Source organism: Natator depressus, chromosome 7 (genome assembly GCF_965152275.1).
Source record: "Natator depressus isolate rNatDep1 chromosome 7, rNatDep2.hap1, whole genome shotgun sequence".
Lineage (NCBI taxonomy): Eukaryota > Metazoa > Chordata > Testudines > Cheloniidae > Natator > Natator depressus.
The window spans coordinates 119,271,623-119,299,230 of record NC_134240.1 but is presented as its reverse complement, the minus strand read 5'-3'; the positions used below and the strand labels follow the sequence as shown (position 1 = coordinate 119,299,230).

Here is a 27,608-nt window from a genome sequence, read left to right as displayed (position 1 = left end):
GATATTGGCAAGGGAGGCACACGGAAAATGAGATCTGTCTGGTGCTGTGGTTTGCAGTGCAGGAGGTGTTGGGCCCTCTGCTGTGCTAGGGTTAGACAGGCTATCGAAAAGTCTAGCCAAAGAATCACCTAGCTGCCACTGGCTTTGAGTCCCTGAAAGGGGCTATTCCTTGACAGTCGCGTGACACTGTCACACCACTGCATAGTCGTAAGGACAATCTGATAACAGGGAGGAAGGGGCTCCTGAGGGAGTCCCAGTCTTCTGTCCCCTGCCCTGTTGCATCCCCTTAACTCTTAGGAGCTGGATGTCCACGCCTACAATCTCACCTGTGTCCTAAGGCTTAAAGGACTCAAATCAGAGGCCTTTACTGGAAACTCTTCCTGTCTTGGGAAATCATTTAACAGGCACAGACAACACAGGAAGGAATCAAAAGGATCTGGGATTCTGAAAACGCTCCTGTGAAGCAGCTGATTCCTCTTTCCTGTATACAATTAAATGGGCTGGGCTGTAAGAGACGCCTTCCCCTCAAGAACTTTGCAGAGCTGCCTTCTTGTACGTTTCCAGGCCTTGCCTGCTTCTGAGAGTGCAGCAGGCACAGAGCTGTGTAATGTGGTCTGTACAGCTTGGGTGGCAAAGAAACCTAGCCCCAGGGTAGGTGGCTTGTCAGATTGTCAGGGTTGGGGTCCATGCTGCGGCCCTTGTTTTCAGAAGAATGAAAACTTTTATTTTCAGGATCAGGACAACAGTCTTTTAAGTCTATATTTTAAAAATCCGACCCATGCTGTGCCTGGCAATTTTACCAATGTCCAAGCACTTTTAATTCCAGTCTGTACTTTGGGCCATCTCCATGAGGCGTGTGACCTGCTCAGAGTGTTCCTGGAGCCTTTTGTTTGTTTTTAATGCTGGAATCTATAGCAACTGCAAAAAGGGCAGGATGGTCTGGTGGTGGGAGTCGGGAGACCTGGGTTCTATTCCCAGCTCTGTCTTGGGCAGGTCATTTTAATGACTCTGTGCCTCAGTTTCCCACCTGTGAAGTGAGGATTACACTTGCCTCACACTAGTTTTGTGAATCTGAATTCACTCATGTTTATAGAATGCCCTGATAGCCTTGGGTGCGAGGGGAAGAGTTGCTGAGTATTTATTTTGCTGTTTTATGCACTGTACTGCAGTACACTGGATATAAGGGTGGAGGGATGGATCTACAGAAAACTCACTGTTAAGTCTTTTTTTTTTTTTTTTTTTAATCTCTTTACAATAGGTTGTCAAAGTCATAGTCTTAAAATGTGAGCCTGAGCAGGAGAAGCTGCTGCTGTCATTCAAGTTGATGAGCAGACCTGTCTCTGAGGATGGAGGAGGGCAAATTCCAAAGAGGAATCGGGAAGTAACTTACGAAACTGGGCAGGTATTGATTGTAAATGCCACCCCCCTCCTCCTCCTGTTCCCCCCTCCTGCGTGGTTACTAAGGAAAGTATTCAATGCAACTCTGAATTATTTTACTTCTAAAACCTGTCTAATGGTTCTCACTAGATGGGGACAATGATAACTAGGTTTTGTATTGTATCTTTCGTACAAGTGTCATCCCCAAATAAGTTTTTAGAGTAAAGTAAATGGGACCATGACTCATACAGGAGTGTATGTCAGAGAAAATACTTATGTGAATACATTAAAATGGTCAGTCACAAGGCACTTAAAGAGACAGGGTGAGGTGCAAGCCAGGGAGGAAAGAGAGGTGAGAAGAGGCCAGTAGATGCAGAAAGTCTGTTTCAGACGGCAGGCAAATGAGGAACTAGCATATTGCATCTCCTATTGTGAGGTTGGCATCCCGCTAGGATGTGAGGGAGGGTCTGATGCGCTTTAGAAGAGGGAGGACAAAAGAGCCCCATGAGATTAACCCAAGAGTGTTAACTTCAGCAGTCCCAGTACATAGATTATAAGGTCGGAGGGGACCCCTGTGATCATCTAGTCTGAGCTCCTCTATAACACAGGTCATAGGACTTCCCTGACGTAATTCCTGTTGAATGTGGTGGTCACGTCCATTTCTCAAACTGTAATGCTGCAGTGTGCGAACAGCTGCCACCTTTTGCTCCAGCAGTGGCTGCATTTCAGTGTTAGGTAAATATTTGCCATAAAGACAACAGTTCTTAAGTGCTTCGATATCCCTTTGGAATGAAAGACACTGCCGACATGTAAATACAAGTTTTACTACTGCAAGCACGGGGATGTTCTGTTTTGTTTAAATGATCTCACCCCCTCCTCCCATCTGATCAAAAGAATTTTCCAGACTTTGACTTCTGTGATTTGTTGAGATTGCTTTATAATAAATGTCAGGTGCTTCTGAGGTTCTCTGCTATTGGAACGAGAGAGTTCCTTGTGCATAGCTGGAGAGACCTCAGAGCTGTTTACAGTCTCCCGTTACGTCTCCTGTTCTCTGTTCAGATGGTTGATGTGAAGGTCCTGAGGAAGAAAGATAATGGCCTGGAGGTTTCCATCTTGTCGGACAATGTTTCCGCCCACCTTCCCATGATGCATCTGTCTGACCATGTGGTTAACTGTAAACTCCTGTACCATTGGCTCCAAGAGGGTGACATCCTCCACAGGGTTATGTGCCTAAGTGACAAGGGAGGACACATTGTATCCTTTGACTCTTCCATCAAGGTTTGGGTTTTATGGCCAGAGCCTTCATGAATGAACAATCTATTTGTAATCTAGACTGTACACAAGGAAGAGAAATTACACTAGTTTAAGGTGTGGGGCTGGTTCCATCCTCAGGAACCAAGGTTGGTTTGAAGGGCTGGTATCTTGCGAACCACCCACCCTTGAATTGAATCTTGTATGCTGCTGGGAATCCCATTAGAGATAGGACATGTTTCTAGCTCTAGTAGATTGTGAGGTATCAGGCTTTAAAAATCACAACATTCTGATTACTGACTTGTTTGCCTCCCCAGCTTGCATGCATAAATGTCAGTTGTGACATGACTTTAGTAAACAACTAGCACTGAAAACCAACTAATTGTATGGATTGTAATCAGGGAATTCCAGCTTCCAAATGGTGTAATGCATTACTCTCCAACTGTCGCAATTTGTGAGATATTGGCTGCTAAAATTATCGATGGAGGGAAAGCAAGGTGGTAATCGGAATGCTGTGATTTTAAGATCCTGTGTTGTACAACTTGCAATGGCTCTGGTGAGACCCTCTGGTGATACCAAGGGATTTAGTAGGCTCCTGAGCTTGTTTCCTCTTCCCCTGATTAGAAGGCCCTGTTCCTTGACTAGTTGTTCAGACCCTGTGCAGAAAGCCTGCAGTGATCTCTGCTGTACAGGAGGAGCAAGTGGTGAGGAGCTTCTCTGAAATCCAACCTGGGATGCAGCTGGCTGGTTATGTGAGGAACATTATGTCCTATGGAGTGTTTGTGGAGTTCCCATTTGGTCTAGCTGGACTGGCCCCCAAAGCGGTAAGCTGGGTGTGACTTTCCCTCTTAAAGCACCATGTTTGCAGGCCCAAGAAATGTGGCTCTAAGCAGGGCTGGAAGGCAGATAGACTGCAGGTCTCCTGCACTCCCACTGCCCAGCCCACTAGGAGTAAAAACTTAGGCTAGGATTGTATTTATAGAGTTCTAGGTGCCTCCATGATATGGGAGGGCTTGTGGGGAGAGAAGGGGCAAGAAAGAGCATGAAGGCAAATGGGGATTCTACAAGAGCTGAAAAGAGCCTTCTTTCCTAATTACGCCACATCTCCCCCACCACCTGTCTGCTGGCATATCGGGGACTGCATTGCAAAAAGCAGCACTGCTACAGTGGGGTAGCTAGCCCCTCATGGAGGAGATTGGGAATTGCGACTCCTCAGTTCTGTTCCCAGGCCTGCCACTGATCTGCTCTGTGACCTTGTGCCAGTCACTTAACCTCTCTGTGCCTGTTCCCCATCTCTCAGATGGGGATAATACCTGCCAACATCAGAGAGAGGTTGAAGCTTAATGGATGTTTGTAAAAATACTCCAAAGCACTCTCATGAAAGGTGCAATAGTTTAATAGGGTTGCTAAGCAGCTACCTCTGCTGACCTCTTTTTCCAAACAGGCCATGAGTGACAAGTTTGTGACGGACACCAAAGACCATTTTGTGGTGGGACAGACGGTGGTTGCCAATGTGACGAGCATGGACGAGGAGAAGCAGCGTATCCTCTTGTGTCTGAAGCTGTCTGAGGTCGGCTCGGAAGACCCCGTCGCTGAGAGCTTCTCCTTACTGAGCCAGTGCTTTGAGGAGCTGAAGGAGGTCAGGGGCATTCTGAGCAGAAGAAGTAAGTTTGGGAACAGAGATCAGGTCATGACACTTAGCACTAGAGAAATAATGCAAGGCATAAACTACCCCTTTGCCTTCCATGTAAGAGAAAGCTCAAAGCAAGCAATGGCTTAACTTGTGAGCCAGGTTTGTTAAGAGAGGAGGGTTTATAGAATGAGTTCAGGCCTTGAAAGGCTACAAACAGGAACAACACTTTCTGGAACTCTTGTCAGGAGTGGGGACAACTAGCAAACCAAGAGCCAGGCTGCGCTCCCATTGTAAGTCTGTGGGAGTTTTGCTATTGATTTCAGTGGGAGCAGGCTGAGGCCCTGAGTGGTTAAGCACAGAGGGTTAAGAGCTATGATGTCATTAGCCTTATGTTGAAATAGAATAGAAAGAGCCAGGGAGACACAATGGGACAAAACTTGGTGCCTTCTAGTTCCTAGGAGGCAGGTGAAGAGCAGAATCCTCTAAGGAGGTCACTGGACCTTTTCATGCAGATCTGATTTATCCGATCAGTACTTAAATACTGTGGTCAAGGGTACAGTAAGGAAAATCACATTTAAAAAAAAAAAAAAAAAAAAAAGCTGAAATCTACCTAACGGAGGGGAGGGGTTTGTGGTGAGCCAGCTTGTTCATCTGCTGGGGAAAAGTATTTGCTGGCTGCCCCCCAGCCAAGTAGACATGGAAAGTACTTCTGTATCTCTGAAAGGTTGCTATGCAGTACCTGTGTGCGTACCAACCCCCTACCTCCCAGACCTTAATGCCCTGAGAATCCTGGTCACCTGTACGTAGATGCCTCTCTGCATACAAACGCACATACCAAAAGCAGGAACATTCGTGAGGGTATAGAACTGAATTGTTTAGAAAAGAGGTACTAAATGCACTAATGCTTAGATACCAAGGTGATAGGCACCTTAGGAAATACAGATCTCCCTTAGAGACTATAATAGACTGGAAATGCAGAAAGAGGGAATTAGACGATAATTGGAAGAGACCTGAATTGGGCTGCATTAAAGTTATATGCTATCCCTCCAGACAGGCCTGTTTAGTCATAGGTTAACAGCCCTGGGACAGTAAATATCTCTAGTGATCGGCAGTGTGGTTTTAAATTTTTAGCTTTTCGTAAGTGTTTCTATTGGGATTAAATTTTAATACTATTTCTTTGTGTGTTGGGAGGTCTAAACTATCTGATTCTATCTCCTTTTTTTTTTTTTTTTTTTTTTAAAAGAGGGGCATAAAAACTCATATTAAGCAAAGGTGAATCCTGCTTCTTTGCTTCTGCGAAAGATCGAGTGGAAATAAAATTAACTCTCTACCTTTTCCCATTCTGTCGGTTTAGATCATTCCAAGGTGGCCCAAAACCTCTGTGGATTGATACCTGGGCAGAAACTTGAGCTGGTCGTTCAGGAAGTGCAGGGGGATGGCTCAGCATTCTTCAACGGCAGCTGTGTTGCTGGGCTGACCGTAACAGCCACTCGCTATCATGTTGGAGGTTGGGAATTTCTTTTATGGTCTTATTTCTTTGTGTTTCATCGTCACTGGGTAGGATACACAATGCTCTCAAACTGCTTTGTCTGGAATGAAATAAATTGCTGATGAAACAGTGAGGAGTGTTACTTATTCATGAGCATGGGATAGTGCAGGCGTGGGCTCCTGAGTTTCTGTTTCTAGCTCTGCCACTGATCCAGATCGTGGTTTGGGGCATGATTAAACCTGTCTGTGACTCTGTTGTCCCTATCAGTAAAATGCCCCCCTACCTCACCGGGTTTCTGTGAGGCTTAATTAGTGTTTTGAGCTCCTCAGATGAAAGGTGCTATAGAAGGATAAAGTATTAATGAACAGTTTTTAGTTTTTTCCCTTCCTCCTCTAGGAGCTGGAATATGCTCAGTTGCTGCATAATTTTTCTCTTGATTCAAGGAACTTTATTAAGCAAAACTGCAATTTCAAATACATTGTAGTTCAAATAACAGCCCAGAAAAGTGTCATTTTTTAAGCAGAACTGAAAATTATCCTAGGCATTCAGAACTGTTTTTAACTTCGTTTTATCATTACTAACATATGTGAAGTGTGTGTGTGTGTGTGCGCGCGCACCCATGAGCGTGTATACGTACATACACTCACCATATACGAAGTTTCCATGCAAGTATTAACAAATTTTACTCAAGCCTACATTTGTTGCCTTTTAAAAGACCCATTTGTGTTTAGTTACAACCTTTTAATCTGGGTATTTATTTTGTTCAAATTCGAAATAATGATAACCAGACATATACCAGCCAATGTGGCCTAGTGGAAGGAGTGGTGGCCTGGGATTTGAGGGACCTGAGTGCTATTCCCAGTTATGCCACTGGCCTGCTGGGTGACTTTGGACAGGTCATGTCCCTGCTCTGTGCCTCAGTTTCCCCCTCTCTAAAATGGGGGTAATGTTACTGACCTCCTTTGTAAAGGACTTTTGAAATCTGATGAAAAGTTCTATATACAAGGTAGGTTTTATTTATTGATTGATTGATTGTAAAATTGACTTGATCCTGCTGTAAGGCTGGCTGTGGTTTTTGTTTTTTTCCCAGTGAAAGGATAACACTCCCCCAACATTAGTGGCTTGGAGAAAAAATATGGATCGATCCTTTTTTTTTTTTTTTTTTTTTTTTTTAAATGAGCTACCGCACATTTGGCTGCTAGTAGTAACCATATTGTGAATGGGTCCTCTGGACTGTGAAACAGTTTTACTATTAGCATGGTAGCATTAGGAGCTCAGATTGCCCTTGAGCGTGCTGCCCTTGGCTTTGTCACACACCAGGGTCAAGACTGGTAGAAATCCTTTTGGGCTGTCAGCAGTTAATCTTCTTGTTTTTATAGACAAGAGCTTGGTCGCTGGTCAAAAAGCAAGAGTCTTGGTTCTTCATGTTGATGCCCTCAAATCAGCGGTTCACGTCTCCCTTCGAGAAGAGCTGTTGCACCCAAAAGCCAAAGGGGTACGTCTGGCTTGTGTTCTCTTATTAGGTCTCGTGTGTTTCTGTCCCTGTGCCAGTGTATGCATTTACCTGGTTAATGGATTTTAAATAATGCTCAGGTGTGAAACGTTTCACACAAAGTGGCGGTGGGCGGGGAGAAGGGGCAAGAATGTCTTAGCTTGGAATCCAGAGTTCCTGCTGATAAGTCACCACCAGTCTCTGTCTGACAGCTAATGGAAAACTCCCAGCACCCTGCTGTCGTGCAACATGTAGCAGAAGAGTTTGCCATTGCCTCGTTGGTGGAGACAGGTCAGCTGACTGCCATTCCTGTGGCCGCTCACTTCAATGACACGTTCCGTTTTGACTCGGAGAAGCTGAAGGTGGGACAGGTTGTCTCTGTAACCTTAAAAACCGTGCTGACGGGTGACCATGGCATCCTGTTAGCAGTGCAAGGCCCAGCAAAGAAAAGGGCTTTTATAAGGTCCCGGAAAGAGTCAGAGACAGTAGAGGAAGGCTTGGCTGCAGTGAAACACTCCCTGTGCTTAGGAGATGTGGTCAAGGGAACTGTGAAGTCCGTCAGACCTACCTACGTGACAGTTGCCATTGATGACAAGCTGACGGGCTCCATCCACACGTCCCAGATCCTGGATGAAGTCCCCATAGGCACCTTTCCAACATCCAGGCTGAAAGCTGGGCAGAAGGTGACAGCCCGGGTCATTGGAGGCAGAGATGTGAAGACTCACAGGTAGAAAAAGAGCTTCTGTGTCACTTCCAGGGGAAGCTGGCAGTGGAGTAGTAATTTAGTTCAGATTAACCAGGTCTCTTCCTCTGTATTGTCCAGACATTTTGTATTCCAGCTATGCCTGCTGGAGGTGATGAGGCCCTAAGGGAATCTTCCCCTGCCATGTTCCATGCCCCGGCTTGCGGGGGTGGGGTTCGCTACTGTGGTGGGCTAGCACATTATACTTGCATCACTGCAGATGGGCATTCTATCCCTGTCTTAGATCACAGGTAGAGAGGAGTCTGGGGTCTGCCTTAGTCAAAGCTCCCAGTGACTTCCAATGGAGCAGGAGCTAGTCCTGAGTGAAAGTTAAGGGTCTGACTTCAGAGGTAACGAAACTTCCAACTCCAGTCTAAGTTCAATGGAATTTTGGCACGTTATTCCCTTAGGTTTATCCAAAAACCCCACTCTTGAGTGCCTAACGCAGCTGGTCATCTCACAGATGATCGCGTGTTAGCATCCCAGTGCGAGGAAGGAGGCTCCTCAAATGTAGGCAGAGAAAGAGGATTACTCTGCTTTGGGAGGCAGAGCTAATCTGCCCAGGGTTTGCTGCCCAGAACGGTCCGACAGTGGCTCTGTTACAGAGCCAGCACCAGGGATGGTGCCCTAGCAGTGTCTCATTTTGGAGTGGGTGGGAGTGTGGCAAGGGCTGAGCACCAGAACTGGGAAGCTGTTAGTTTTAAGAGTGCCTGGCTTTGTGCTGTGTGGGTAACGGGCCGGGAAAGCCTCGTTGCAGTGTGCTGTGGAGACAGAAGGAATTGAATGGTTTCCTCTGTTGCAGGTATTTGCCCATCACCCATCCACACTTCACTCAGTCCATTCCAGAGCTCAGCATTCGACCCAGGTAAGAGCCGCAGATTCTGTACTAGCCTCCTGCCCGCCTGGTTTAATGTTTGTAAAGTGCCGTGAAGATGGAAAGTGCCAAGTGCCAAATTCCACCCTGTCAGCTGTTGCTGGGGAAGTGGTGTTCCGCTGGGGAAGGGAGAAGGGTGGCAGCATTTGGGATCCACAACTCCTGCGTGCCACAGAGCTCTGCTCTGCAGAGGCTCCCTTGCCCTCCAGCCTACAGAGGATACGAGGAACAGGCCAAGAGCCAGGAATCCGCGAGACAACAGGACACATAAGCATATCACTCCTTTCTTCTTTCCAGCTCTGTTCTGGCCACTACAAGTTAAAGCGCCGACTGTTCCGCTAACACCCCCTTGAGCTGCCTAGCATGGGACATGGGTCAAACCACACCCTAGTGGTTCTCTCTGCATTGGGGAGACTTGCTTTAAATTGTGGGAGTTCCTGCACTGTGCAGAATAAGGGGAAGAAAGCTTGGGGGAAAGAGAGTGGGGATGAAGTGTACAGGGATGCTGCCCAGGGGATATTTCATCATCGTAAACAGTCTCCTGGATCCACAACGCGTCCACGCACTGCTTGGAGCTGGGACCCTGGGACTGTAATTTTTTTCCATCTGCTCCTGTCTCTTTCCTTTCTGAACAGTGATCTGAAGGGGGATGGTGGCACAGCTCTGAGCCCTGAAGGAGGCAATCCCAGTGAACGGCTCAGGCCCTACAAAGCTGGGCAGACAGTGACCTGCTTTGTGAAGAAGGTGAGATTCGGAGGCTTCCAAAATAAATGCTGGGAAAGGACCAACTGTCAAAACGTCAGGCCTGGTTCCAGCCCATAGTCTGAAAAATTCAAACATGCCAGTAAAATGCTGATTGGTGCATCCAAAATCCAGCCCTAGTCTTTGATGACAGAAGGAAATAGGAAGGAGCAGAACAACTCCAGAGCTAAGGAGATGGGTTGGTATCACAGCCTGTTTGTCCCCAGTGCAGTGTTCCCCCTGCCGCCCCCCCGTGCTCCAGCAGAAGGTCCTTTTGGGGGAAAACTCCCCCAATTCCAAATATGCCAGATGCTGGAACACCTGAGCCTTTGTGTGAGAATCACTGCAGTGTAGCAGCAGACCCCATAACAGCAAGATATCATTGGGGCCAATTCATGATTCCCTCCCACCCAAAAGACCCCTCTGTTAGTATCTCTATCTGCAGAGAATTCCAAATGCTGTTTTCCCTCTTTGGGGAGACTCGTCCTCTCCTCTGAGAGCACAAAGAAGCACCTCTCCTGTCTGAGTCCTAATCAATAAGCGATTGGAATCTGGGCTGGAAATGCTGGGGGAGGTTTTCTGGCTTGTGTTATGGAGGAGATCCAGCTACATGATCATAATTGGGCCCTTCTAGACTTGATGTGTGAATTTTCTCTCTCCAATGAAGCCATGAAGCTTCTTGTAAGTCTAACATTCTCTTCTATGGCTGGTTGGTTCCCTCTCAGTACAACACCACCAAGACTTGGCTGGAGGTGGAGATCACCCCTGAGATTCGAGGAAGAGTTCCCCAGCTTCTGCTTTCCCTTAACCCCAAGGTAAGTCCTCGCCAGAGAATCACATGCACGAAGGTTTTGCACACACGAGGCTGCGAGCACCCAAAGACAAAAGTGTCTCAAGCAGCCTCCAACCTTTTGGTTCCTCTTTGCTTCCTGATCCTGTGTCATGGCTGGGGCTGGGGCTGGGCCTGCTCTTCCTCTGTCAGCCTGGATAGCTACTCCATAATGAGTATTGTTGACTTGGTTATTTTTAGAGAAACGTTAGATTGTGAACATCATTAGTTGTTTTTCTTTTCAAAGGGGAACTGCAGAGGTTCCGAATCAAATGCCAGATCGTTAGCAGAACAAATCAGATCTATTTGCCTCTTAATACGAATATTTGGAAATCGGTTCCTTGCCAAGTTCTTTTACCCTTCCCCTCCCTCCCAACCCCGCCACCTTGTAGACTAACTCACTGTGCAACCTCTGTCTCTTTCGAGTTGCTTTTTTTATAGTGGCAACAAGATAATTAGTATAATAATACCTAGCTCTTACATAGTGCTTTTCAGCAGTAGATCTCAAAGCATGTTGGCATCATTATCCCCATTTTACAGATGGGGAAACTGAGCCACAGGGTGGCACATGACTACCCAAATCACCCAGCAAGCCAGTGGCAGAGTTGGAAATAGACCCAAAGTCTCTTGAATCCCAGTCCAGTGTTTGTTTGTTTTTCCCATGGGGCCAGGCTGCTTCCCTAAAACATGAGCAGTAAGAAATGCTGTTTACTGCTAGATTTATCCAGCGTCACAGTGACATTTCTTTATCAGGGTTTAATAGATGCACAGAAGATGCCTATAATGCCAAATGTAGATCTCGAAATGTCCTGAGATTACCTTGGTTAAAATCAAAATGAGTGGCTGAAGTCCCTGGTGATGAGTGGAAGTCTCTCTCCCCTCAGGTCTTAAAGCATCCAGAAAAGAGCTTCAAGAATGGCCAAGCTTTGTCTGCAACAGTGACTGGCACAGATGCCTCTGAGACCAACCTCTGCCTGTCACTTACAGGTATGGTAAAGCCTCGTTAACTGCAGCACCCTTCCTGTTAGGGTTCCTCCATCAGCTCAGCAACTAGAAATGGTCCTGGACTGAAACCATGGGATCAGAATGCTGCAAGCCAGAGCCAAACTTTGTCTCTCTCTCCTGAGCAGAACTAACACCCTGAATCTGGATCCAGAGTTCAAGGTGTTTTGGTTTTCAGACTCAGCCGGTACGTAGAGGTTCAAGCCTTTAGACTAAAGCATCAGTTCTCCTTCTAGGTGTGTCAGGCAGGGTCCTCGTCTCTGCTCTCTTCTGAAGCAACTTGGTTTCTGACTGGTCTCCATCAGGTGTCACACAAGCTGTTCATCAATTACTATGGGTCCGGGTATAATGGGTTCAGGGTCATATCTGGGAGGAAGGGTTGTGAATGGTTGAACATAGCATCGTCGTTACAAAAGGGATTGTGAACTGAGAGAGCTGTGCAGGCCGGCCAAAAGACTGTGGGGATGGTAGGTGACCGGGGAAGTAACGCCATACCTCCTTTCTGTCCACTTGATTCCCTTACCCCAAGTGTTCAAGCTTGGAATATCTTCACCCTTTGTGGTGTCTGGCTGAAATAACCCCTCTGAAATCCTCGTGCTCTTGGCAGGAGTCCACTCGCTGGCAGAAGGAACCATCACCCTGGGCACCATAACAAAGGTGACTCCACACGTCTGCCTCACCATTGCACTTCCCTTCGGAAAGACCGGCAAAGCTAGTGTCTTTCACCTGAGTGATTCGTACGCTGAGCAGCCGCTAGAGAACTTCAGCATCGGGAAGCTTGTCAGGTCAGAGATTCTCCTCGTCTCCTGAAGTCTCTTGTTGCCTCCTCAAGTGGGGGGGCCTGGGAAAATCCTTCAGCAGTGACGAGATTCCCCAGTGGTTTGGTTTAGCAGCAGCACTGAGGGGTTTTCCTTGCATTCCAGCCGGAGTGTTACCCCTTCCGGGGCAAATTGTAAAGAGTTAGAGGACATATAGCTCTTCATCTCCTCTAGGGGAGAAGGTTGTAACCTTACATTTGTATCTGCTTGGGGCAGCTGCTCGCTTCCTGTGTGCCCGCTTCCTTCAGTCCCCTTTTCAGAACCCGTTTCTTAAAGAAGGGTGTTGCAGTGCTTAGCATGCTAGTTTCGGACTTGGGAGACCTGCTTTTAATTCCGAGGGCGTTGGACAAATCACTTACACCCTAAGTTCCCTCTAAGCATATCAAGGGCCACACAGGTGCTCAGGGCTTCGGCAGGGAGAGGCACCTCTACCCCGGCCCCAGCCCCGGAGCTGCCACGGCCCGGGAGAGGCACCTCTCCCCCCCAGCCCAAGTGCTGCTGGGGGGAGTGTTCTCTCTCTCTCTCTCTCTCTCTCTCTCTCTCTCTCTCTCTCTCTCTCTCTCTCCCCCCCCCCCTCCACCCCAGGGCAGTCTGCACCCCAAACTCACCCCCAGCCTCATCCCTGGCCCCACCCCAGGGCCCACACCCCCAGCCGGAGCCTTCATTTCCCCCCGACCCCCCACCCAGCACCCGAACCCTCTGCCCCAGCCCTGAGCCCCCTCCCACACTCCAAACCTCTTGGCCCCACCCCCACCACAAATCACCTCCATATTGGTGCACATAACAAAATTCATTCCGCACATACATGAGAAAAATTAGAGGGAATAATTGCTTACACCCAGATGTTAAAAGGTATTTAGGTGCTGCTGTGCTCTGTGTTGCCATGCCTAACTGATTTAGGAGCCTGTCTCATTTTCCAAAGGAATGTAAGCACTTAGGAGCCAAAATCCCATTGACAGTCAATAGGATTTATACTCCTAAATGTCTAAATCTGGGCCATGGTGTGTCTGTGACCGAATTCCCCACCTCTAATGTGACTTCCCTTCCTCACAGGGGTGTTGTGAGCATTCAGGATTGTGAGATGCTCAGATACTATGGTGTAGGTCGGTAGGTTGTTTTCTTTCACAGAACCTTCTCAGCTGATCTCCTAAATCATTGTATCTCATTGGTCTGCGGTAGACTGTAAGTGCTTCAGAGTTCTGGGTTCTTAGCGCACCTTCTACGTTTAACGCTGCTGTATGAAGAATTTCTCTGCTTCCTCTGTGTGTGCCTTTTTTTTAATCTGCTCAAAGGTTTCCCATTTTCGTGCCTCTCCCACATCTCCAGGTGTTGTGTCCTATCCAATGAAGACAACAAAATAGAAATATCTCTCCGGCAATCCAGGTAGGTGCCTTTGCATTGGACTGTAGATCTCGTGAGAATGGTAAAAAGTGCAGTGAAACTTGGTGTTTAGTTTTTTACCCACCCTGAAACCCATATTTACTAGGCCAGCCCAATGCATGTGTTCAGATTACATAATTAGCCTGATATCCCAGACTTTGTAAGGGATGAAGATAGCTTTGGATGCTGCTTGTTCATTCTGCTTAGAGGGTTCCCGTGACCGGGAGAACGTGAAGATGTCTGGTTGTGAATACACTCATTCACATATTTTATTTATGAGCATTATAGGCCTGGTGGAGTTTCATTGCTCTTCTAGGTCTGTCCACACAGCTTCATTTGGATATGTGTTCTGTGTATTTACCTTTCCTCCAGTGAACTTATTTAGACCTAGTTTAAAAAAATAAACAAATAGTTTCCCATGGTGGAATTGGCAGCATAAACATTTAACCTCAAAAAATGCAGATGAACATTTTACTTTTCAGAAGAAATGGCAGATGAAGAGCTTGATTCTTCTCACTTTGTGCCAGTCGTGCATTGCACACACGGATGATGGCATCAGTGTATCCGATTGTGACCACAGATCGGGTTGCTGGACACATGAATGCAAGTGATGGGAGGCTGGGTTAAAGCCTCTTTGGGGCAGGAGGACACAAACCCCAAATTTTCATACAGCCTCAATCAGTGCCTTTGCCCCTTCTTCTGGCACTATCTCAAAAGTGTAACAGGCCAGGGGGTTAGCCACAAATCCTCAGTACAGCAACCTGGATCGCTGTATCGTGCTGCGTACCTTCTGTAGCTGGAAGAAGATGCAGACAGTGCACTTCAATAAATGGGAGGAGAAACAAGGATGTTCTTGGTCCTTCACACTCCGTAAAGGGTTCATTGCTTTCCAGTCTCCAGTTTGGGTTGATTTTTTCAGGACCCAGCAGAGTATAAAACACAGTTGCAGTGAGGATTTTCCTCCTTCCCCCTCTTTCTTCTAGGACAAATCCAAAGAGCAAAAACAAAGTGGAAGATCCTGAAATTACATGTGTTGAGGATGTTCGGGAAGGCCAGCTGGTCAGAGGCTATGTCAGATCCGTCAAGCAGTCGGGCGTGTTTTGTGGGTGAGTAGCACGTGGCGAGACAAGTACAGTGGGCTGTGTAGACCCGAGGTCCATGTGTGCATGCTTGTTTTGTGTTAATAGCCCTAGAATTCAAAATTCTGCAGCGTCTCTGACAATGTAATGCCACTTTCCCAAGTGAATTTCATTCTGTAAGTCAGAATGTTGGTGTTTTTTGTAAGCTTGTGACGTTTATGTGAAAAATGCCCTACTATCTAATAGGGAGCTGGTCGTAGGGCAGGCAGGCGCTGTTCCAGCGTCCTATAAACAGTGCCCCCAGTGTTGTTCAATCTCAACCTGCAACATCCCCTGCTGTTCCCATCCTGCCCTTCTGGTTCTGCCAATGTCCCTCCAGGCTGACCTGCTGGACTCCCTGCTGTTCTGCTTCTTTGTCTTGCCAGGGTTGGAGGCTGCCTGTAATGATGGTGGTTAGGTGACGTGCACCAGGCCCCGTAATATAGCTGCCGTTAAGGTGAAGCTGTAGACGTGTGATTCTGACTCTTTCTTCTCAGTTTGTCTAGCTCAGTTGTGGGCCGAGTCCAATTCCACAAAGTCGTCCCCTTCTTCATACCGAAACAATCTTTGTATGAGCAGTACATGCCGGAGGGGAAGTTCCTCACTGCCAAGGTCCTCAGGTAGGTGGGAGGCCCCCCAGTGAACTGGCAGATTGAGGGGACAATGGGGAGGGGCAGAAGAAAAGGTGACAAGCGGCAAGCAGGGGCACCCCAATAATCATCAGGGGGCACAGAACTTCTCCGGCCCCAGGGCTGCAGAGGCTGATTGGGGGTAATTCTCTGTTGGGCTGGGTGGGGTAAACATTCATTTGGCCTCATTAGCCCGGGGCTGGTAAAGGAGGCCCAGGAAGGAATTGCAGGGAGAGAGAGAGGGAGGACAGGGCTAGCTGGGTCCAGTCAGACAGGGGCCTCGGAGTAGGGAGATCTCTGTCCCCTCAGGTCCTGCTGAGAGGGCTAAAAGCTCAGCAAATATTGTAAGTAGGTGGGAGCACGGGGGACTGTGGTTATATCGGTGAAGGGGAATCGAAATAAAGTGTCACTAAGAGCACAGCCGGTGGAGTCTGTGCGATTTCTGCAGGGAAGAGGATGGGGGTGGAGACGGGCCCCTGTTACAAGGGTTACCTGCAGTAGCAAGAGACTGAACTCAGTGACCCTGGACGTCCCTTCCAATTTCTGGCATTCACAGCAATTGGAATATTCCTGGTTTTCTGTTCTCTTCCCCCTGGAAACATGCTGCAGTGTAAATAATAGAGAGAGCCATGTTGAGCTCTCTCTCCTCCCTGAGGACACTGGGAAGCCAAGCATCCTGCCTGAGTCACTGGGTCTGCCACGCTGTGACACAGACGAGGGGAAGGGGAAGGAGAAGAGAGAGGAGTTCAGGAAGCTGAAGTCAAAACGGAAAAGAAGAGTCTCGGAAGGCGAACAGGTATGTGCACGCAGGGGGATTGTCCCCCACATTGGGGTGGGTGGTTGTGCTGAGCAGGGGGGCAGAAATGCATTCCCCTTGCTTCTGTCTGCTTCACCCTCAAAGCAGGACATTGGGGGTGATAAAGATTCAGCTAATTTTAATGGAAAATTAACATGAAGTTTTTACAGAATAGAAAAAAGAACTATGGTCCATAACTCTCCTCTGCCACAGAGAGAACCCCAAATCAGGCTGCACGAATTGCAACATTACTTTGTATGAATGGGGGTGTCTGACTGCAAACAAAGAGGGCTTGAACCTGGGACCTCTGGATCTTAAAGCTTGTGCCTCAACAGCCTGAGCTAAAGGATCCACCTCTGATGGCCAACGATGTAGCAGGCTCATCAACCTCTATATGTGGCCCAGGCACCACTGGAGGGGCATGGAGTGCCACACTGGGGGTGAGGATTGCATACACACCTCTAGACCAGTGGTTTTCAAACTGTGGGTCGTGGCCCAGTACTGGGTCGTGGCATGTCAGGCACTGGGTCATGGTGGTGCTGGTCTGCACCACCAAGTGGGCCGTTAAAAGTTCTGTCGACGGTGCTGCCCGGCTAAGGCAGGCTAGTTCCTCCCTGTTCTGACACCCCGCTGCGCCCCGGAAGTGGCAGGCAGCAGCTCTGTTGGGTCGCGGGCATCAACAATTTTCTTCAACTGGGTCACCAGAAAAAAAAGTTTGAAAACCACTGCTCTTGGCCACCCTCCCCCCACAAAGCGTGTGTGTTTTGGGGAAGAAAATCACTGGCCCCCTGCTTTATGTTCTTGTATCTCAAGTTTTCTGGCAGGCATCTCTGCACAGCACCTGCTAGAATGTGGCCCATAAAAGTTGACTTAACCACCTGCCCGTGGATTGAGGCCTGCCACATTCATGACTTTTCTCTTGTGACTCATGTTGTACGTTGTGTCTCTGGGTGACTGGGGAAGGCGGTGACGGTTATTCCAAGGCCTCTCCTTTTTCAGTCTGTAGCCACTGTTTGATCTTGAAAATAGAATTCTTGTAAAGTCTCTTTCTAATGGCTCACCCTCCCCCCCACCTTCACTGCAGGAGGTGAAGCCAGGGAAAAAGCGAGGTCGCCTGACGGACGGGGATGACAGCGGCGTTGAGGTCTATTGCCGGGAGGAGGAGGAGGAGGAAGATGAGGAGGAGAATAAAAGGAAATCCAAGGTGAGGGTACACAGAGGAAGAGTCAGAGCCCTGAAGAGGAGAATATGAATGAGCAAAGGGGTGTTCAGGGTGACTGGCAGAGGACTGCTTGAGGGTGACTGAGATGGGGGCCTGGAATAAGCTGCTACAGGGTACATGGCTTTCAGGCCCATTGCGATGTGTCCGTTTTTCAGGTCCTCCTCCCTGTGCATAAAAGGACCTGCCTCAACAATTAGCAGGCACGTGGCTCTTTAAGAGTTTGGTTACTAATGGCCTGTTGGGAGGCAGCTCCATGTACTGTAACCAGAGCCCTGAAATCCAGAACTGGAGACCTGTAACTTTCCATTCTTCCCACAAAAAGCTATCACCTTGGGATGATGCAGGGACTTGTAAACTGGGTAATAAATATGACGGGATCTGGTCTGGTCTGAGCACGGTCTGGTCTGGTCAGTGCTGGGAAGGGAGACCGTCAAGGGAAACAAAAGAGATGTGGGTGATTCTCCTAGTCTCTCTCGCCTTTCTGGCCACTTGGATATTTTGTCATCTCCCACAAGAATATGGGTGTTAGCTCCAGTGGCCTGGCCAAATCCAATCTGGGGGCTAACTGCAGTTACAACTAGAGACAGTATGTTTACTTCCTGTTCTACTCTGCTGTGCTGTCAAACAGCCATCATGCTCCACCCCAGAGGTGCTTGCATTCTAGTAGTGGATGAAGTGATGGCTAGCTCTATAAAACATTATTGGTGGTGGGGGGAGGAGGTTCAGGATGAAAGTTTCTATATAAATGTGAACAATTTATTCCCATTGCTCCAGAAGACGATTGAAATTCTTCAGTGAGCCTGTTTTTCTCACTGTTTATCCCTCCATGGACCCAGTTTGTTATGGCTAAGTCATTCTGGCAGGGGCGGTGGTGGTGGTGGGGAATATCGGGTGTCACTTTGGTAGACAACGCGCAGGCTAGAGCAAGGCGGGGTGCAGGCAGCAGCTGTACCCGCTCCCAACAGAAGCCTGGAATATAAAACAAGCGATATCATCTTCTATTGTCCTGTCAAGCAGGAGACAAAACGTGCAGAGGCTCCAAGGCTGCAGGTTTCTAGTGGCTTCACTTGGGACGAGGGTTTAAATGCCCTGGAGGTGCCAGTATTGAATCGGAAAGAGGAGAGCTCAGACAGCGAGGAAGAGGATGACACACAGTCCATGGTACAGTATCCTGGACAGCACTGCGTGCGTGGGAGCTGCTGTAACTTGCTTTCTTGTCACTTACTGTCTTTGTATCGGTAATGTGCTGAGCCTTGTGTCAGACGGCAACGGCTGTGTTAACCCAAGGGACTGCCTTCACCAATCGGTTCTTACGACATTCTTTTAATGTGTGTAGATAAACGTAACCAGAGGAGGGTGACAATCTTTGAGAGAGAGCACGGGCGGGTGCTGTGCAAGCTGAGTTTCCTTCTCACAGCCCTACCCATGCACCTCAACCCCTGCCCTTCCAGTCCTGAGCCACACCCATCCCCTGATGATCTGCCAATGCACCTCAGTCTTGACCTGTAACACCCCTATCCTTCCAGTCCCTGGCCTCTCCAGAGCAGACATCTATGCTGTGGCAATTGCACTGGTCACCAGCAACCAATGGGCTTGTGCTGTGGAAAAAAATTTAGGATGAAATCACTTGCAAGTGGAGTTAAAGTGTAAACTCTGCAGTCAGAGGTGCAAAGTTAGGGAATTAGCTCAGTCCCTTGATGTGCTTTATTAAGGGAAACGAATATCCCTCCCCCCTTGTGACTCTGCTCTTCTGAGACACAGCCTCCGGTGGGTTCCAAAACTCCCTTGGTTTCGTTTCTCTCTCTAAAAAATTGGCCCAGTCCGTTGAATAGATTCCCCCCAGGATGCCCTAGTGTCTGATCATCTTCCGTCCATCATTCCCTTGTGGTGCTAGATGGTGCCTGAAGTATTCCAAAGTGACACGGTCTCTGGTTCTCACCCCTTTCCTTGCCCGCTTCAGAGGAAGAAGCAGACGAAGAAGGAGCAGGAGCAGGAGAAGCAGAGGGTGGAGAAGGAGCTCTCCAAGATCGAAGCCGCCCTGATGGACCCCAATCGGCAGCCCCAGACGGCGGATGACTTTGACCGCTTGGTGCTGAGCAATCCCAGCAGCTCCATCCTGTGGCTGCAGTACATGGCCTTCCACCTCCAAGCCACAGAGATGGAGAAGGCCAGGGTGGTGGCGGAAAGGGCCCTCAAAACCATCTCCTTCAGGTAAAACGCTTCTTCCCCCCCTGCATGGGAGGGCAGCAGCTTGATGTCCACATGCCGTTGTTGCCATTATTTGGCACGGACATCTAATCTGCCCCTAGAAATGTAGGGACGCCAGCAGCCTGGGTGGGGAATAGAAAGTGCTGCTCCAGCAGCCCCACAGTACTCAAGGGCTGCAATTCTCAGCTTGCCTTGTTCGAGGGAGGACCCAGGCTGAACCGCCGCAGCGACACTACGTTTGTCGGCAGCCAGCCCATCGTATGCTGTGATCCAGCTAGAGCTCAGAGCTAAGCAGGGCCCAGCCTGGGCATGGCTAGGAGGGGAGACGTAAGGGAACAAGTGGGGTGCTGCAGAAAGAGGAATTGATGATTCCATAGGTGCCAGTCTTCCTTCTCAGTCCGTACCGAGCCAGTGCCCCAGCGTGGTGCTGTGGTTCTCTTCTAAATGAGCCCTAATACTCTTTTCTGGCTCTTTTCATGAGAGTGAGGGTGTTATCCTTGGCCCTGTGGGCTTACTTCAACTGAGTAAATACATTCTGCCTCCTTGATACCCTCCAGGCAGTTTCAGTTGGCTACACAATTCTTCCTCTCTCACAGTGTGGTATTACTGTGCACCATAAAACAATGACCACACTCCGCCCCAGAGGGGGCCGCATTTGCATGGTGCAGTGATGCAATCCCTTAACCAACCTTTTAGCGGTGTGCTGGGGCTCAGCTAGTGTTTGTAAAGGTTTTGAGTTCCTCTGACAAAGTTCATGTCCCGTTTTGCTTTCAGGGAGGAGCAGGAGAAGCTGAACGTGTGGGTAGCTCTGCTGAACCTAGAGAACATGTATGGCACGGAAGAGACACTGATGAAGGTCTTTGAGAGGGCTGTTCAATACAATGAGCCCCTGAAGGTCTTCCAGCACCTGGCTGACATCTATGCCAGCTCTGAGAAATACCAGGTGTGTGCCTGGACCCGTGATGTGCTGAGGAGCAGAATCCTTGCTGCTCACCACCAGGGCAGGAGATGAGCTTTTTTTCCCTTAGAAAGTGCCTGGCCGAACCCAGCATTTGCTCCCCAGTTTGGTGTATCTGACTTCGGGCCATCCGGAGTTATGGTGCAGGCCTGCGTGAGCAGCAAGGGAATTTGCCATCAGTTTATTTCTTACCTTGGTCTTCCCCACGTAGCATCTGCCTGTTAATCTGTTCCCTGTGGTGCATAGTAGGATGATCTGTCTGTTACCAAGATTTGATTTCCTCCAGGCCTCCGAATTTGGCGCCCCTGAAAGGGTGAGGGACCAGTCACGCTGATTAGAGCTGGACATTATGCAGGTGCTAGGCAAGTTTCCCCCCCAGCTGTGCCAATGCATCCCCATCCTGACCTTGCAACTGCTCCTGCAGTTCTGATCCTGGGCTTGGCTTGGCTTGGCCTATCAGTCATATACAGGCATGCCAAACTGACCCTACAGACCCAGAGGGGAAACACCAAACTCACTGTCACTTAAGCGCTAAACCTGTATCTCACGCCCAGTGTGCAGAGGTGAAGGGCCCAGTGCGTCAACTCTGCTTCAGGGATACTATTTCCTATGTGGTCAGAAGCCACAGACAGAGTGAAAATCCACCCTTGTAGGGAGGCAGCGTGGTCAGCTGGGCCAGGCACAGGCCTGGGAGGCGGGAGACCTGGGCTCTGTTCTTAGCTTGGCCGTGAGTTGCTGTACGAACTGGGGGAAGCTGCTCCACCGCTTTGAACTCCAGTTTCCCCATCTATGTTCTAAAAAAGGCAGCGCTAATGATACTCACTCGCCTCTGTAACGTGCGCTGGAGACTATACACGGCAGAGCTATGCTGGCATAACCCGGAAGTGTAATGCAGCCTGCAGCAACGCAAGGGGGTTTTCCATTGGTGAAAGAGCACGAAGCAAGCGAGCAATGGTAGCTATGTCGACAGAAGCATTCTTCTGCTGACGTAGTTGCGTCTACACTGGGGGTTAGGGTGGTGTAGCTGTGGCACTCGGGGGAGGGGGGGTGGATTTTTCACACCCCTGCCTGATGTGGCTGTGTCAATCTAACTTTTAAGTGTAGACCAGGCCTTAAAGATCATGGCTGGAAAGCTCTCCAGAAGTGCAAGGCTCTAGTATGAGGCTGTGTGATGCAACCCCATGTTAGACTGACCTCTCCGTCCCACTCTGGTATCTTTCCAGCAAGCTGATGACCTGTACAACACGATGCTGAAGCGTTTCCGCCAGGAGAAATCAGTGTGGTTGAAATACGCCACCTTCCTCCTGAAACGGGGCCAGGTGGAGGCCACGCACAGGCTTCTGGAACGCGCCCTGAAGGGCCTACCAGATAAAGAACGTAAGTGTCCCAAGGCTTCCTCCTCTCCCACTCCATGACCTGTGTCATCCTTCCCATTCGTTGGGTTCCCGCTTCTCAGGTGGCTTGGTTGACCTTTGGTATTCTACCATGCTAACAGCTGGGAAGAAGCAAACAGATCTGAAATCTCCTGATGCCCGGGAGCGATGGGGAGGAGAGACTTTTGGTCAGGATGACAAAGCCAACCCTCCTGGAACACCCTAAGCCATGGGATCTGCTCGCATGGAGCAGAGAGGACCTTGTTTTTTAAGGTCTGAAAACCCCCACTCAAAGTCAACTGCTCTGCATGTGTGTTCTGCTTCTGAAGGGGGCAGGGCTGTGAGTAGGCCCTGCTGGGATTTGAGTCATGGTTCCAGGGAGCCCTGGAGGGTTGAAACCCGAGAAATCTACGCCCAAGACATCCCCTCCAGGAGAAAGCTGAATAAAATGCTGAGATGGGAAGTGAGCTGCAGTCGAGACTGGGGATGCAGATCCCCATCACACCAAAACCTCTTTCTGAGCAGAGACTAAAGGATTGGCTGCAGATAGCATTGTCCTTGGAGCTGTGCCAGCCTCTTGCTTGGATATTTGGCAGTTGTCTGCATGTGTTTGGGGGTGGAGGGAGGGGATGGAGAGGGGCAGGTGCCCCTGCTGGTGTGTGCAGTGCCCTGAGGGGTGTCTTCTCATTATAGATGTGGATGTGATTTCCAAGTTTGCTCAGCTGGAGTTCCACTTTGGGGATCCTGAACATGCCAAGGCCATTTTTGAGAGCACGCTCAGCAGCTACCCAAAACGCACAGACATCTGGTCCATCTACATAGACATGTTGATCAAACACGGCAGCCAGAAGGAAGTAAGGTGAGTGCTTGCGATGCGGGGGGTGCGCACGTGTGTGTATGCACAAGGCTTAAAACGCCCTCTGCAGGGAGTGTGAATACCGTTCAGTACTGGGCAGTATGGAGGATCCCAGAGCAACAGTGAATCTGTGTTACATGGGGAAGGCAAAGGGGTCTGGGCTCATCTTTGTTGGAAAGGAGGGAGACCTTCAGGGGTCCAATGAGCAGGTTTGGACAGTGCTTTCACAGCAATGCAGAGTCCAGAAACTAGAGAATCTGATCTAAATCTCCAGGACCCCAGCAAGATCTACACAGCACGTAGGGAAGTACTTATGGATATCTCTTGGCCTCTTTTTATTCCCTGCTTGGATCACTTCACCAGTAACTGATCCTGTATGTCTACGAGGCTGAGAGCAAGAGGCCACCATTGGCTGAGGGAGCAAGAGCCTAGTTAATCTCTTTATTTAATGCTGCCGCTCTTTCTGCCCCAGATGCCATGCCGCTCACAGAAGAGCATATTCATCTCCCAGCCCCCTGGCAGGGTCGTCACTCAGCAAAGATGTGAGATTGCTCCTTTGTGTGCAAAGTGATAGCGAAAGCTGATCAGCCCTTCCATTTTACATCGTCCCTTAGTTAGCCTTTGAGGGGTTAGATTTTTATTGGTAAATATTGACAAATGTCAACTTCCCCACACATGTGCAAACCAATGGAAAAATATTTCCATGGATGATGATCAAAATTTCCAGATAGACAAAGTAAGAAAAGTGCTGCTTGAGAACTTATTAGAGTTTCGTTTAAGGCTAATTACTTCATATATTTTGACATGATGGTGACAATTTGTGTGTTTAATGGTTATAGAGCTTTAACTTTTTTGAATCTCAACATCTACTGTCATTAAATAATTACTGTCTGACCCCGCCCCTCATCTGATTTCTCCCCCCCCCCCCCATAATTACCCACGACGGTGAACATTTAAATTGATAAAATATTTTTTAAAACTCTTAAATCCCATAATTATGCACAACTGTAAAAATTTAGATACATAAAAATAGAAAAAAATTTTAAACAATCAGTGATGATATCGGTCGAAATTATTAAAAAAATTAAAAATTGAATTCTGCCAAGTCTACCCAGGGTGCAAGAAGGGGCTACTCACTGGCATGAGCTTGGAGCTAGTGAAAGGAACTCCTGCTTTCCACAGTGTGTAGCCAATCCGGGACCATTCCCTGAGCTCAGTCGAATACTGTGGCTGGATTTTAGAGAAATAGCTGTATGATTTGGCCAGTAACCGTGCAAGCAAAGAGGAAGGGGGTTATGAAGCCTTCTGATTTGCAGGGATCTGACCTTCCATTCTACTGCAGGCTGAGTGTATGTACTGCGTTTCCTTTGCCTTCCACTGAAGTATGACCCGTCCTGCCCATTGTTCAGAGGCAGGATATCAGGCTTGCGGGTCCAGTGCTGATCTGTGTTCTGAATGGGTTTTTGATTCTTGCAGGGATATTTTCGAGCGGGTCATTCACCTGAGCCTGGCAGCAAAGAGGATGAAGTTTTTCTTCAAGCGCTACCTGGATTATGAGAAGAAATACGGCACGTCGGAAACCATCCAGGCTGTGAAAGTAGCGGCACTGGAGTACGTCGAGTCCAAGAGCTCTCTTGCCGAGAGCTAACTCTCAGAGCAGAGAGACGCAAATCCTGTTGCAGACTCTGTGTATCTGGTGCTGGAGGTGGAGATCCGCAGTAATGGGCTGCCTGTGTCCATAACTAGTGCGTTTCCTGAGAGTACCCAGCCGCCGGCTGAATTGTCCAGGACCAAACTAAGGTGGAAAGAACAAAGTCTAGGAAGTAAACATTTACAGGAGCTTTCCATCTTGCCCCACGATACAACAGACTTTTAACGTGTGGATGATTTTGGATCTAGTTATTTAAATGCTGATTGTTTTATAACCGGTAGAAACCGCTACCCTTTGTATGGCTTTCCTGTCGAAATGGGGCAGTTAGTGACTCTCCATCATTAAATACAATGATTTGGCATAAGCTCCCTTCTCTTTCCTACCCCCTCGCTCTTCCCAGCATCACTAAGAATGTTCTCGCATTTCACCTGCTTCGGTGTCTTTAAAGATTTGTCTCCAGTGCCTTTGTGCTGCCAGCAATTTAGCACAACCACCTGCCTGATTGATTCCTCTTAAAGCCTACGGCCATCCAATTAAACTTGATCCATTGCTCATGAGCAACTCTAGGGTAACAAACACGGCTTGTGATGGACAGTAATTAGAAAGGAGACTGCCTCAGCAGCAGCTGTCTAAGAGGTCATTAAACTGAGAGAAGAAACCAAGTGTTACTTGCTGAAAAATAACGCATCCCATTTTAACCCTTTCATACTTGGAATACGACTGCCTATCTAAGGTTCTTATACGGCTACCATCAGCGTAGTATCCGAGCCCTTCTCAATCTTTAATGAATTTATCCTGACATCCTCCCGCTGAGGTAGGGCAGTGCTGTTACCCCCTTGTACAGCTGGGGAGTTGTGACACAGGTGGAGTGACTGGCCCAAGGTCACACACGAGATCTGGCAAAACAGGGACTTGACCCATCATCTCCTAAATCCCAGACTTAGCAACCTAACCACTGGACCATCATGCAGAGTCCAAGGGGCTCCATGCAAGTGGTGACTCTTAGAGAACATTTTTCATCAAAAGGGCCAATGACTAGATCTAACACACAGAAACATATCTCCATACACCCCCATTGCCAACTGCAAAGGAAGTTGTGACTTCCTAAATCAGATTAGGTTGCTACCAGTTCTTTTGTTAACTAATATTTGTCTTGGACATCTTCCAGAAAGCTCTGAGCAAAACCTCCCTCTGCTCTCCTCTTTTTAAATCCACTTAACTCCAAAAGACAAACTATATCGTTAGAAACCAAGTATAGTATCAGGGAGTTCTTTTGTGCTTCTCCAGCTGAGGTGTTATACCTCTACTTGAAGAGCCTAATTCCAAATGTCCAACCCTTCTTCATGAAAGAAAATGTGACCTCTTCCCTTTACTGGAAAATAGTCCGCCAGCAGAATCTCTTGTTGTTCCCTTCCGAATCTGGGTACAGTCCAAAGGCTCTTAAGCAACATAAACAGTCATGAGATGAGGTAAGATCCTCCCATGGGTTAGTAACTGGTTAAAAGACAGGAAGCAAAGGGTAGGAATAAATGGTCAGTTTTCACAATGGAGAGTGGTAAATAGCAGGGTCCCCCCAGGATCTGTACTGGGACCTGTGCTGTTCAACATATTCATAAATGATCTGGAAAAAGGGGTAAACAGTGAGGTGGCAAAGTTTGGAGATGATACTCAATCACTCAAGATAGTTAAGTCCAAAGCTGACTGTGAAGAGTCACAATGGGATCTTGCAAAACTGGGTCACTGGGCAACACAATGGCAGATGAAATTCAATGTTGATAAGTGCAAAGTAATGCACACTGGAAAATATAATCCAAACTATACATACAAAATGATGACGTCTAAATTAGCTGTTACCACTCAAGACCGCGATCTTGGAGTCATTGTGGATAGTTTTCTGAAAACATCTCAATGTGCAGTGGCAGTCAAAAAAGCTAAGAGAATGTTAGGAACATTAGGAAAGGGATTGATAATAAAACAGAAAATATCATAATGCCAGTGTATAAATCTGTGGGATGCCCACACCTTGAATACTGAATGCAGTTCTGGTCGCCCTATCTCAAAAAGGATATATTAGAATTTTAAAAAGTACAGAGAGAGGCAACAAAATGATTAGGGATATGGAACAGCTTCCATATGAGGAGAGATTATAAAGACTGGGATTGTTCTGCTTGGTAAGGAGATGGCAAAGGGGGGATATGATAGGGGTCTATATAATCATGACTGGTGTGGAGAAAGTAAATAAGGAGGTGTTGTTTACCCCTTAACATAACACAAGAACCAGGGGTCACCCAATGAAATCAATAGGCAGCAGGGGTCACCCAATGAAATCAATAGGCAGCAGGGTTAAAACAACCATAAGGAAGTACCTCTTCACACAATGCCCCATCACCCTGTTGCCAGGGGATATTGTGAAGGCCAAAAGTATAACTACATTCAAAAAAGAATTAGATAAATTCATGGAGGCTAGGTCCATCAATGGCTTTTAGCCACGATGGTCAGGATTGCAACCCCATGCTCTGCGTATCCCTAAACCTCTGACTGCCAGGTGCTGGGACTGGACAACAGGGGATGGATCACTCGATAATTGTCCTGTTTTGTTCATTCCTTCTGAAGCATCTGGTGCTGTCTACTGTCAGAAGATAGGACACTGGGCTAATTGGACCATTGGGTCTGTCCCAGTCTGGCCGTTCTTATGGTCTGTGTTTACGCGCCTCTGCCCACCTTTCATTCCCTCCTTTCTATGTAGAGAAGGAATGAGCGTCAGAAGGCTGTCACTGATCAACATCAGCCCAGGTTGAGAACCATCTTCTTAGGCTGGTTCTGTGGCCTCAGGGTCAGGGGGATTAATCTGAGGTGTGGGATTATGGGCCCTTCAAAATGTTATAAAATAAACTCTTGCAAGATGACTTTGTGACGCTTTTGTTTAACCTTCAGTAAGAAGGGTGTGGGTTGTAATTAGTTGAATCTAAGATTAATTTGTGATCTTTAAAGCAAATTTGTATTTGCTCTTTTCAGCCATTAGAGAGGCAGTGGAAAAGAATCTTGGCTACAGTGCCTGATTTTTGAATTTTTGCCTGGGTTTACGGAGGTATCCTGAGAGAGGAACAGCCTGTTCCTAACTTAGTCTTGGGCTCCTTCCTTCGTTATAAAATCCTTGCTGAATTCCTAG

General features: G+C 48.0%; 1 protein-coding gene across 2 annotated transcripts in view; it reads left to right on the top strand.

Moving 5' to 3' along the window:
* The window catches only part of PDCD11 (programmed cell death 11), a 44,012-nt gene extending 19,274 nt beyond the window's left edge, over nucleotides 1–24,738 (top strand). Inside the window, exons 14-36 of one of the 2 annotated variants that reach the window (XM_074959420.1) lie at nucleotides 1,259–1,402; nucleotides 2,437–2,631; nucleotides 3,282–3,452; nucleotides 4,073–4,292; nucleotides 5,616–5,768; nucleotides 7,130–7,245; nucleotides 7,455–7,969; nucleotides 8,787–8,849; nucleotides 9,494–9,602; nucleotides 10,325–10,414; nucleotides 11,313–11,415; nucleotides 12,038–12,215; nucleotides 13,575–13,631; nucleotides 14,612–14,734; nucleotides 15,244–15,366; nucleotides 15,985–16,171; nucleotides 17,256–17,375; nucleotides 18,408–18,554; nucleotides 19,354–19,604; nucleotides 20,376–20,544; nucleotides 21,783–21,936; nucleotides 22,626–22,791; nucleotides 24,265–24,738. In XM_074959420.1, the coding sequence (XP_074815521.1) occupies nucleotides 1,259–1,402; nucleotides 2,437–2,631; nucleotides 3,282–3,452; nucleotides 4,073–4,292; nucleotides 5,616–5,768; nucleotides 7,130–7,245; nucleotides 7,455–7,969; nucleotides 8,787–8,849; nucleotides 9,494–9,602; nucleotides 10,325–10,414; nucleotides 11,313–11,415; nucleotides 12,038–12,215; nucleotides 13,575–13,631; nucleotides 14,612–14,734; nucleotides 15,244–15,366; nucleotides 15,985–16,171; nucleotides 17,256–17,375; nucleotides 18,408–18,554; nucleotides 19,354–19,604; nucleotides 20,376–20,544; nucleotides 21,783–21,936; nucleotides 22,626–22,791; nucleotides 24,265–24,436 (3,726 nt within the window). In that variant the 3' untranslated portion in view covers nucleotides 24,437–24,738. The remainder of the gene's footprint in view (nucleotides 1–1,258; nucleotides 1,403–2,436; nucleotides 2,632–3,281; nucleotides 3,453–4,072; nucleotides 4,293–5,615; nucleotides 5,769–7,129; nucleotides 7,246–7,454; nucleotides 7,970–8,786; nucleotides 8,850–9,493; nucleotides 9,603–10,324; nucleotides 10,415–11,312; nucleotides 11,416–12,037; nucleotides 12,216–13,574; nucleotides 13,632–14,611; nucleotides 14,735–15,243; nucleotides 15,367–15,984; nucleotides 16,172–17,255; nucleotides 17,376–18,407; nucleotides 18,555–19,353; nucleotides 19,605–20,375; nucleotides 20,545–21,782; nucleotides 21,937–22,625; nucleotides 22,792–24,264) is intronic. The other variant, XM_074959421.1, reaches the window with a different exon arrangement.
* Nucleotides 24,739–27,608: the final 2,870 nt, after the last annotated feature.